At 53.0% G+C, this 11,709-nt stretch overlaps 2 protein-coding genes across 51 annotated transcripts; one reads left to right on the forward strand and one right to left on the reverse strand.

The window, feature by feature from the left end:
• The first annotated feature begins 672 nt into the window (after positions 1 to 672).
• Positions 673 to 3,280, forward strand: LOC146423149 (metallo-beta-lactamase domain-containing protein 1-like). 50 transcript variants are annotated; one of them, XM_085045183.1, is made up of 7 exons: positions 673 to 1,597; positions 1,700 to 1,721; positions 1,824 to 1,927; positions 2,036 to 2,092; positions 2,281 to 2,311; positions 2,354 to 2,440; positions 2,730 to 3,280. In XM_085045183.1, exons 1-7 carry the CDS (start codon positions 692 to 694, stop codon positions 2,756 to 2,758), a joined length of 1,236 nt encoding a protein of 411 aa, XP_084901309.1. In that variant the 5' UTR covers positions 673 to 691; the 3' UTR covers positions 2,759 to 3,280. The 50 variants fall into 50 exon arrangements, 26 of the variants coding, with proteins under 26 accessions (XP_084901309.1, XP_084901320.1, XP_084901314.1 ...); XM_085045194.1 differs by lacking the exon at positions 2,036 to 2,092 and adding an exon at positions 2,132 to 2,179 and having other exon boundaries at positions 1,824 to 1,873; positions 2,405 to 2,440; XM_085045188.1 differs by having other exon boundaries at positions 673 to 1,489; positions 1,700 to 1,772.
• Positions 3,281 to 4,294: 1,014 nt separating this feature from the next.
• CTDNEP1 (CTD nuclear envelope phosphatase 1) lies at positions 4,295 to 11,703 on the reverse strand. The gene is made up of 6 exons (XM_085045230.1): positions 11,651 to 11,703; positions 10,479 to 10,595; positions 8,399 to 8,510; positions 6,229 to 6,313; positions 4,734 to 4,827; positions 4,295 to 4,640 (listed from the first exon to the last, which is right to left on the reverse strand). Exons 2-5 carry the CDS (start codon positions 10,554 to 10,556, stop codon positions 4,767 to 4,769), a joined length of 336 nt encoding a protein of 111 aa, XP_084901356.1. The 5' UTR covers positions 10,557 to 10,595; positions 11,651 to 11,703; the 3' UTR covers positions 4,295 to 4,640; positions 4,734 to 4,766.
• Positions 11,704 to 11,709: the final 6 nt, after the last annotated feature.

The following is an 11,709-nucleotide window of genomic DNA, read 5'->3' on the forward strand; positions in this document are numbered from 1 at the left end:
GGGGAATGGAGGGGAATGGGAGAGACCATTGGGGTGAAAATGGGGGGGATCGTAGGGGATTATGGGGGTGAATGGGCGAGACCATTGAGGGAATTGGGGGGTCGAATGGGCGAAACCATTGAGGGACCTGGGGGGGATCAGTGGGAGCACTGAGCAGCTCCTCCACCCTCATTTCTCTCCCCCCCTCCACAGGCGTTGGAACCTTCCAACCATCACCCCTAAAAACCCTCAAATCCCCCTAAAAACCCCCAAAATCCCCCCAAATCTCCCCAAAATCCCCTCAAATCACCCCTTAAACTCCCCAAATCTCCCTCAAATCCTCTCAAATCACCCCAAAATCCCCAAATCTCCCTAAAATCCCCTCAAATCACTCATCCCTCAAATTCCCCCAAATCCCCCAAACCCCCCTCAAACCCCAAAATCCTCAAATCCTCCAATCCCCTCAAATCCCCCAAACTCCCCCAAGACTCCCCAAATCCCTCAAACCCCCAAACCTCATCCCCTCAAATCTCCCCAAACCCACCTCAAAACTTCCTCAAATACCCCCAAATCACCCCAAAACCCCCTCAAACTCCCTCAAATCTCAAATCTCCCCAAAATCCCTCCAATCTTCCCAAAATCCCCTCAAACCCTCAAATCACCCCAAATCACCCCAAAGCCCTCAAACCCCAAATCCCCCCAATCCCCCGCCATGCCCCGGGGGTTCCGCACGGCCCCTCTGGGCTCTCTGTCCATCTCCGGCCCTCTCTACTCCGTCCACGTCCTGCAGTGCGGCTACAGCCGGCCGAACCCCGACGGCTCCAGCCGCGCCGACGGCTCGGTCACCCTGCTGTCCGGCGGCCCGCTGACCGTCCTGGTGGACACCGGCGGCCCGTGGCTCAAGGGTCACCTCCCCGCCATGCTGGCCGGCCGCGGCGTCACCCCCGAGCAGGTGACCCACGTGGTGGTCACTCACGGCCACTCGGACCACGTGGGCAACGTCAACCTGTTCCCTCAGGCCACGCTGCTGGTGGGCTTCGACCTGAGCAGGGGTCACGGGGTGTTCCTGCCCCACGGGCTGGCCAGCGGCGTCCCCTGGGAGCTGCACCCCGGCCACCTGCAGGTGACACCCACGCCGGGTCACACCCGCGCCCACGTCAGCCTGGTGGCCTCGGGGACCCAGCTGGGGACGGTGGTGGTGGCAGGGGACACTTTTGAGAGGGAGGGGGACGAGGGGCTGTGGGAGGAGCTGAGCGAGGACATCGGGGAGCAGAGGAGGAGCAGGAGGAGGGTGGTGGCTTTGGCTGATGTCATTGTCCCCGGGCATGGGGAGCCCTTCCGGGTGGTCAGGGAGTGGGGGACAGCTGGGGACAGCCGGGAGGGGACAGCTGGAGGGGACAGGGAGGGACATTGGGATGATGAGGAGGAGGAGAAGGAGGAGGAGGAGGTGACACCTGGAGGTGACACTGAAGGACATCGGGATGATGATGATGATGATGATGATGATGATGTGACACCTGGAGGTGGCACTGAGGGACACCAGGATGATGATGATAAGGAGGTGACACCTGGAGGTGGCACTGAAGGACATCGGGATGATGATGATGATGATGATGATGTGACACCTGGAGGTGACACTGAGGGACACCAGGATGACAATGATGAGGAGGAGGATGAAGAAGAGGAGGTGACACCTGGAGGTGGCACTGAGGGACACTAGGAGGAGGAGGTGACACCTGGAGGTGACACTGAAGGACATCGGGATGATGATGACAAGGAGATGACACCTGCAGGTGACACTGAGGGACATCAGGATGATGATGATAAGGAAGTGACAGCTGGAGGTGACACTGAGGGACACCAGGATGATGATGATGATGATGATGATGAGGATGTGACACCTGGAGGTGACACTGAGGGACATCGGGATGACAAAGAGGAGAAGGAGGTGACACCTGCAGGTGACACTGAAGGACATCAGGATGACAATGACGAGGAGGAGGATGAAGAAGAGGAGGTGACACCTGGAGGTGGCACTGAGGGACACTAGGAGGAGGAGGAGGTGACACCTCCAGGTGGCACTGAAGGACATCAGGATGATGATGATAAGGAAGTGACACCTGGAGGTGGCACTGAGGGACACTAGGAGGAGGAGGTGACACCTGCAGGTGACACTGAAGGACATCAGGATGATAAGGAGGTGACACCTGGAGGTGACACTGAGGGACACTAGGATGTTGATGATGATGATGTGACACCTGGAGGTGACACTGAAGGACATCAGGATGACAATGCAAGGAGGAGGATGAAGAAGAGGAGGTGACACCTGGAGGTGACACTGAGGGACACTAGGAGGAGAAGATGATGCCTGGAGGTGACACTGAGGGACATCGGGATGATGATGATAAGGAGGTGACAGCTGGAGGTGACACCGAGGGACACCTGGCCAAGGCTGGAGGAGGTGAGGCACTGGGAGGTGGCACTGAGGGACATGGGGACACCCTTGGGGACATGGGGACACCACTGGGGGTGGCACTGAGGACATGGGGACACCATTGGGGGTGGCACTGAGGACATGGGGACAACCCAGGGGACACTGTGACACCATTGGGGGTGGCCTGAAGGGACATGGGGACAACCCAGGGGACACAGGGACACCATTGGAGGTGGCCTGAAGGGACATGGGGACACCACTGGGGACACCTCTGGGGGTGGCACCAGGAGAAGGTGACACCTCTGGCTGTCCCCAGGTCACCTGAGCCCTGCAGAGACACCCTGAAGAGCCACCAGATGTCACCAGATGTCACCAGAACCCTTCAAGGACATCTTGGGGACTCCCAGGAGGGGGCAGGAGCCCCGCAGGATGTCCCCAAGGCCCCCAAGGTGTCCCCAAGGCTCTCAAGATGTCCTCAGAGATGTCTCCAAGTCCCCAGAGATGTCCCCAGGATGCCACCAAAGCCCCCCAGGATGTCCCCCAAGGCCCCCAGGATGTCCCCAGAGATGTCCCCAAGGCCCTTGGGATGTCCCCAAGGCCCCCAGAAGGGGACACAGATGTCCCCAAGGCCCCCCAGATGCCACCAAAGCCCCTCAGGATGTCCCCAAGGCCCCCAAGATGTCCCAGAGATGTCCCCAAGGCCCCCAGGAGGGGACAGAGATGTCCCCAAGGTCCCCAGGATGTCTCCAGGATGTCCCCAAGGCCCCCCAGGATGTCCCCAGAGATGTCCCCAAGGCCCCCAGGAGGGCACAGGACACCCTGCAGGATGTCCCCAAAGCCAAAATAAACTCTGTGACCTCCATAGTGCCACAGCTGTGACCTCCCAGTTCATCCCAGTATGGACCAGTTCAATCCCAGTTCATCCCAGTTCCATCCCAGTTCATCCCAGTCCCTCCCAGTATGGACCAGTCCAATCCCAGTTCCCTCCCAGTCCATTTCCAGTTCCCTCCCAGTCCATCCCAGTTCCCAGCTGCAGCTCCTCCCCATTTCCCAGTCCAATGACGGGAGGTTCATTAACAATCTCCCGCTAATTAACTAATTAATCAAGTCCCGGCAGGAGCCGCGGAACCATCCGGTTGAGGCGCTGTGGAGAGTGACGTCATGCCGCTGACGTCATCGCGCCACGTGACGATTGGTGTAGAGTGTCACGTGGGATCGAGTGGGCGTGGCCAGAGAAATGGGCGTGGCCACAGAAAAGGGGCGTGGCCAGCGCCGAGCGGAAATGGGGGGAAAGGAAGGCGGAAACAACCCGGAAATGACGACGGAGACCCCGGAAGTGACGCCACAAATCCCGGAAGTGACGCAAGAAGCAGAGCGAGCCGCGATTGGGCAGAAGAGGTTCTTAAAAAGAGTGGGGGAGGGGAGAGGAGGGGGGAGGGGATTGCCCGGCGCCGCCCCTCCCCCACCCCCCGCTGGGTCAGGAAGCTCCTCCCCCTCATTAGGGGTTAATTAGTGATCGATCGATTGATTGATTGATTGATTAGCCTGCCGGGAGAATGAGGGGGAGGGGAGGAGCTGGGGACACCAGGTGTCACCAGGGGGGTCTCAGGTGTCCCCAGGTGTCACCAAGAGGGTCCTGGTTGTCCCCAGGTGTCCCCAATGGGGTCTCAGGTGACCTCAGGTGTCCCCAGGTGACCCCAAGGTGTCCCCAAGGTGCTCCCAGGTGAGCCCAAGGTGTCCCCAGGTGTCACCAAAGAGCTCCCAGGTGTCCCCAGGTGTCCCAGGGTGTCACCAGGGTGTCCCCAAGAGGCTCTCAGGTGTCCCCAAGGTGTCCCCAAAGAGCTCCCAGGTGTCCTCCAGGTGTCCCCAGGTGTCACCAAGGTGTCCCCAATGAGTCCTCAGAGGCTCCTGGGTGTCCCCAGGTGTCCCCGAAGAAGTCCTAGGTGTCCTCCAGGTGTCACTCAGGTGTCCCCAGATGTCCCCAAAGGGCTCTCAGGTGACCCCAGGTGTCCCCAGGGAGGTCCTGGTTGTCCCCAGGTGTCCCCAGGTGTCACCAAGGTGTCCTCAAGGTGTCCCTGAGGTGTCTCAGGTGACTCCAAGGCGTCCCCGAAGAAGTCCCAGGTGTCCTCCAGGTGTCCCCAGGGAGCTCCTGGTTGTCCCCAAGGCGCTCTCAGGTGTCCCCAGGTGTCCTCCAGGTGTCACTGAGGTGTCTCAGGTGACACCAGGTGTGTCCCAGGTGTCCTCAAGGGGCTCTCAGGTGTCCCCAGGTGTCCCCAGGAGTCCTCAAGGTGTCACCAAGGTGTCCCCAGGTGCCTTCCAGGTGTCCCCAGGTGTCCCCAGGTGTCCCCAGGTGTCACCAGAGGCGATGCTGATGGAGGTTTCTGCTCAGCACAGAGCGAACGTCAGCCGTGAACCTGCCAGGGGAGGGGAGAGTGAGACCCCAAAATCACCCAAAATCACCCAAAATCACCCCAAAAAAACCCCAAAATTATCCCAAAATCACCCCAAAAATCAACCCAAAATCTCCCCAAAATTACCCCAAAAATAACCCAAAATCACCCAAAAATAACCCCAAAAATCACCCCAAAAATAACCCAAAATCACCCCCAAATCACCCCAAAATCCTCCCCAAAATAATCCCCAAAAACCCCCCAAAAATTCCATAAAATAACCCCAAAAATCTTCCCCAAAAGAACCCAAAAATAACCCAAAATAACTCAAAATAATCCAAAAAAACCTCAAAAATCTTCCCCAAAATAACCCAAAATCTTCCCCAAAAAACCCCAAAATGTTCCCCAAAATAACCCCAAAATCCCCCAAAAATCCCCCAAAAATAACCCCAAAAAATACCCAAAATCCCATAAAATAACCCCAAAAATAACCTCAAAATCCCATAATTAACCCCAAAAATTATCCCAAAATATCCCAAAAATAACCCAAAATCACCCCAAAAATAACCCAGAATCACCCCAAGATCTTCCCTAAAACAAACCCAAAAATAACCCAAAATAACCCAAAATCTTCCCCAAAATCCCCCAAAAATAACCCCAAAAAACCCCCAAAATCACATAAAATAAACCCAAAAATAACCCAAAATATCCCCAAATCACCTAAAATCTTCCCCAAAATAACCCCAAATCACCCAAAAAACCCCCAAAATTCTTCCCCAAAATAACCCAAAAATCCTCCCCAAAATAATCCCAAAATCACCCCAAAGTCTTCCCCAAAATACTCCAAAAAAACCCCAAAAAAACCCCAAAATCACATAAAATAAACCCAAAAATAACCCAAAAAATAACCCCAAAAAAACCCCAAAATCCCATAAAATAACCCCAAAAATAACCCCAAAATCCCTCCAAAATCTTCCCCAAAATCTTCCCCCAAACCTCTCCAGAACCCCAAGTACCCAAAAATCCTTCCAAAATCCCCCAAAATCACCCAAAATTCCCCAGAATTTCCCCAAATCCTCCCCAAAATTGCCCCAAAATAACCCAAAATTCCCCCAAATCCTCCCAAATTCCCCCAAATCCCCCAAAATTCCCTCAAAATCCCCAAAATCCCCAAATCCTCCCAAAATCCCAAAATCCTCCCAAAATCACCCCAAATCCTCCCAAATTCCCCCAAATCCTCCCAAAATCCCCTAAAATCCTCCCAAAATCCCCCAAATCCTCCCAAAATTCCCCCAAATCCCCCAAAATTCCCTCAAAAATCCCCAAAATCACCCCAAATCCTCCCAAAATCCCCCAAAAATCCCAAAAATCCTCCCCAAATCCCCCAAAATTCTCCAAATTTTACCAAATTCCCCCAAACCCCACCTGAGGGCGTCCAGCATGGGCAGCAGGTTGAGCAGAGCTGTGTCACCTGGATCGCTGAACCACGACTTGATGGGGATGGCGTTGTCTGAAATTGGGGAAATTTGGGGATTTTGGGGATTTTTGGGGATTCTGGAAAATTCTGGGGGTGCTGGGGGGGGTTTGGGGTGGAATTTGGGGTGGAATTTGGGGGATTTTAGGGATTTTTTTGGGAATTTGGAGGAATTTTGGGGAAAATTTGAGTGGAATTTGGGGGATTTTGGGGGGAATTTTGGAGATTTTGGGGGAATTTTGGAGTAATTTGGGGGATTTTTGGAGCTCATTAAACCACGACTTGATGGGGATGGCGTTGTCTGAAATTGGGGAAATTTGGGGATTTTGGGAGATTTTTTGAGAATTTGGAGGAATTTCGGGTGTCCTGGATGAAGTTTGAGTGGAATTGGGGGGATTTTTGGGGGAATTTTTGAGAATTTTGGGGGAATTTGATGGATTTTTGGGGCTCAGTGAACCATGGCTCGATGGGGATGGCGTTGTCTGGAATTGGGGAAATTTGGGGATTTTGGGGATTTTTTGGGAATTTTTGGGAATTCTGAGCCATTTCAGGGATGGCATTGTTGAAAATTCGGGGAGAATTTGGAAATTTTGGGGATTTTTTGGGAATTCGGAGGAATTTTGGGGAAATTTGACTGGAATTTGGGGGATTTTTGGGGGAATTTTTGGGGATTTTTGGGGGAATTTTGGAGATTTTTGGGGGAATTTTGGGGGAATTTGGGAGCTCACTGAAGCATGACTTGATAAGGAAGATATTCTCTGTGAAATTTGGGAAAAATTTGGGAATTTTGGGGACTTTTTTTGGAATCTGGTGGAATTTCGGGTGTCCTGGATGAAGTTTGGGTGGAATTTGGGGGATTTTTGGGGGGAATTTTGGGGGATTCTGGGGAAGGTTTTGGTGCCAATTTTTGGGCTCATTTTTGGGAATTTCAGGACAGGGATTTTCCCTCCAAACCCCACAATATTTTTAGGATATTTTTAGGATTTTTTGGGACAATTTGGGGACCTGGATGGCTGCGATAAGCCCCAGGTGAGTTGTCCAGGATGACATTTAATGAGGATTTTTGGGGTAATTTTGGGGTCATTTTTGGGAATTTCAGGACAGGGATTTTTGGGACTTTTCAGACAGATTTTTTGGGATTTTTTGGGACAATTTAGGGTACCTGGATGGCTGTGGTGAGCCCCAGGTGAGTTGTCCAGGATGACGTTCAGTGAGGATTTTTGGCTGATTTTTGGGGTCATTTTTTGGGTTTTTTTTGGGAATTTCAGGACAGATTTTTGGGACATTTCACACAGAATTTTTGGGATAATTTAGGACAATTTTGGGTACCTGGATGGCTGCGGGAAGCCCCAGGTGAGTTGTCCAGGATGACATTTAACGAGGATTTTTGGGGTTATTTTTGGGAATTTCAGGACAGGGATTTTTCCCCCAAACCCGAGGATATTTTTAGGATAATTTCGGATAAATTTGGGATAATTTGGGTACCTGGATGGCTGCAATAGGCGCCAGGTGAGTTGTCCAGAATGACATTTAACGAGGATTTTTGGGGTTATTTTTGGGAATTTCAGGACAGGGATTTTTCCCCCAAACCCGAGGATATTTTTAGGATAATTTCGGATAAATTTGGGATAATTTGGGTACCTGGATGGCTGCAATAGGCGCCAGGTGAGTTGTCCAGAATGACATTTAACGAGGATTTTTGGGGTTATTTTTGGGAATTTCAGGACAGCGATTTTTGGGACATTTCACACAGAATTTTTGGGATAATTTAGGACAATTTCGGGTACCTGGATGGCTACGATAAGCCCCAGGTGAGTTGTCCAGGATGACGTTCAGTGAGGATTTTTGGCTGATTTTTGGGGTCATTTTTGGGTTTTTTTGGGAATTTCAGGACAGGGATTTTTGGGACATTTCAGACAGATTTTTTGGGATTTTTTGGGACAATTTAGGGTACCTGGATGGCTGTGGTGAGCCCCAGGTGAGTTGTCCAGGATGACATTTAACGAGGATTTTTGGGGTAATTTTGGGGTTATTTTTGGGAATTTCAGGACAGGGATTTTTCCCCCAATCCCGAGGATATTTTTAGGATAATTTCGGATAAATTTGGGATATTTTGGGTACCTGGATGGCTGCGGTAAGCCCCAGGTGAGTTGTCCAGGATGACGATGCTGCTCAGGTCGCTGTGCACCACCGACAGGTCCTTGATGTAACTGCCGAGCTCCAGCGTGCAGTGCTGGGGGCGGGGCCGCTCAGGGACACGCCCACCGGGCATGGCCACGCCCCAGACCACGCCCATCCCACCAGGCCACACCCATTTCTTAGAAACATCCATATATGGTGTTGGCCACGCCCACATTGCATGTAGAGCACACCTGGACACGCCCCAGGCCACGCCCACCTCACCTGGACACGCCCCAGGCCACACCTACCTCACCTGGACATGCCCCAGAATTCACCTGGCCACGCCCACTCCTGGTTAAGCCACACCCACACCTGCCCAAGCCCCGCCCACACTTGGCCACGCCCATCCCACTTGGCCACGCCCTTCCATGTCCATGATGCCTCCTAGTGTGGATGCAGCCATTGCTAGCGAGTTTGTTGGCCACGCCCACTGCTGGCCACGCCCACTGCTGGCCACGCCCACTGCTGGCCACACCCACTGCTGGCCACGCCCACCACAGCCAAACCACGCCCCCTCACCTGTCTGTAGTATCTCCTGTTCAATATGCTGCGGTTGTTATCCAGCTTGTCAGTCACTGCTGACCACGCCCACCCCATCCAAGCCCCGCCCACACCAGCTAGAGCCACGCCCACACCTGTCCAAGCCCCGCCCATATATGGCCACGCCCACCACACCTAAACCACGCCCCCTCTGCTGTCTATAGTATCTCCTGTTCAATATGCTGCGGTTGTTGTCCAGCTTGTCTGCCATTCCTGACCACGCCCACTGCTGACCACACCCTGACCACACCCACAGCATGGCCCCGCCCACACCTGGCCCCGCCCACCACTCCTGTCCAAGCCCCGCCCCCTTTACCTGTCTATAATATCTCCTGTTCAATATGCTGCAGTTGTTGTCCAGCTTGTCAGCCACAGCTATGACCACACCCACTGCTGACCACGCCCACCACCCCTGTCTAAGCCCCGCCCACACCTGTCTGTAATATCTCCTGTTCAATGTGCTTCGGTTGTTGTCCAGCTGGTCAGTCACTGCTGACCACACCCACCCCAGCCAAGCCCCGCCCACACCAGCTAGAGCCACGCCCACGCGTGGCCACGCCCACCACACCTTAGCCACACCCACACCTGGCCACGCCCCTCACCTGTCTATAATATCTCCTGTTCAATATGCTGCGGTTGTTGTCCAGCTTGTCAGTCACTGCTGACCACGCCCACCCCATCTAAAGCCCCGCCCACACCTGTCTAAGCCACGCCCACACCTGTCCCCGCCCCCTTTACCTGTCTGTAGTATCGCCTGTTCAATATGCTGCAGTTGTTGTCCAGCTGTCAGTCATTGCTGACCACGCCCACTGCTGACCACACCCACCCCAGCCAAGCCCCGCCCACACCTGGCCACGCCCACCCCACCTGTCCCCGCCCAGCTCACCTGTCTATAATATCTCCTGTTGAGGATGCTGCGGTTGTTGTCGAGCTTGTCAGTCACAGCTATGACCACACCCATGCCTGACCACACCCACACCTTGGCCACGCCCACCACACCTTAGCCACGCCCTCACCTGTCCCCGCCCAGCTCACCTGTCTATAATATCTCCTGTTCAGAATGCTGCGGTTGTTGTCGAGCTTGTCTGCCACAGCTATGACCACACCCATACCTGACCACACCCACCCCATCCAAGCCCCGCCCACACCAGCTAGAGCCACGCCCACCACCTGTCTAAGCCACGCCCACCACACCTGTCCCCGCCCCCTTTACCTGTCTATAGTATCTCCTGTTCAGAATGCTGCGGTTGTTGTCCAGCTTGTCAGCCATTGCTGACCACACCCACTGCTGACCACACCCTGACCACACCCACACCTGTCCCCGCCCCCTTTACCTGTCTATAGTATCTCCTGTTCAATATGCTGCGGTTGTTGTCGAGCTTGTCAGCCAAGCCCCGCCCACACCAGCTAGAGCCACGCCCACGCGTGGCCACGCCCACCACACATTAGCCACACCCACACCTGTCCCCGCCCCCTTTACCTGTCTGTAGTATCTCCTGTTCAATATGCTGCGGTTGTTGTCCAGCTTGTCAGCCACAGCACAGCCGTAGATCTCCATGCTGGCTGTGAACACCACCAGCTCGTACCACTGACTCACCTGGGGATTAATTTGGGGTGAAAAACGCAGATTTTGGGAAAATTTGGGAAAATTCGGGAAGTTTGGAATGGGTTAGGGTGGATTTGATTGGATTTTGGGAGGTTTTTGGGTGTTTTTGGGGGGTTTTAGGGGGATTTTGGAGCTATAAATCTCCATGCTGGCTGTGAACACCACCAGCTCGTACCACTGACTCACCTGGGGATTAATTTGGGGTGAAAAACTCCGATTTTGGGAAAATTCGGGAAGTTTGGAATAGGTTAGGATGCATTTTGGGCAGATTTGGGGTAGATTTGGGGTAGTTTTGGGGTGATTTTGGGGCTATAAATCTCCACGCTGGATGTGAACACCAGCAGCTCGTACCACTGGCTCACCTGGGAATTTGGGGTGAAAAAGTCAGATTTTGGGAATTTTGGGAATTTTTGAGAAGTTTGGAATGGGTTAGAGTGGATTTCGGGCAGATTTGGGGGAGTTTTGGGTGTTTTTAAGGTGATTTTTGGGGATTTTGGAGCCACAAATCTCCATGCTGGATGTGAACACCAGCAGCTTGTACCACTGGCTCACCTGGGGAATTCAGGGAAAATTTGGGGAAAAATTGGGAATTTTTGGGGAGTTTGGAATGGGTTAGGGTGGATTTGAGTGGATTTTGGGAGGTTTTGGGGTGTTTTTAGGGTGTGTTAGGGTGTTTTTGGGTGGATTTTGGGGTGAATTTGGGGATTTTTCTGGGTGAATTTGGGGATTTTCGGGGTGAATTTGAGGATTTTGGGGTGAATTTTGGGGTGAATTTTGGGGTGAATTTTGGGGTGAATTTGGGGATTTTTGGGATTTTTAGGGTGGATTTGGAGATTTTGGGGTGAATTTTAGGGTGAATTTTGGGATTTTTAGGGTGAATTTTGGGATTTTCAGGGTGAATTTAGGGATTTTGGGGTGAATTTTGGAGTGAATTTTGGGGTGAATTTGGGGATTTTTGGGATTTTTAGGGTGGATTTGGGAATTTTGGGGTGAATTTTGGGGTGAATTTTGGGGTGAATTTGGGGATTTTTGGGTCTCTCACTCACCACCTCCAGGAAGAAATCCACATGAGGTCTTTTGTGCACAAAGAATCTCACAGGATGTT

This window comes from Lichenostomus cassidix, unplaced genomic scaffold (assembly GCF_008360975.1).
Source record: "Lichenostomus cassidix isolate B80296 unplaced genomic scaffold, HeHo_3.0 HiC_scaffold_34, whole genome shotgun sequence".
Lineage (NCBI taxonomy): Eukaryota > Metazoa > Chordata > Aves > Passeriformes > Meliphagidae > Lichenostomus > Lichenostomus cassidix.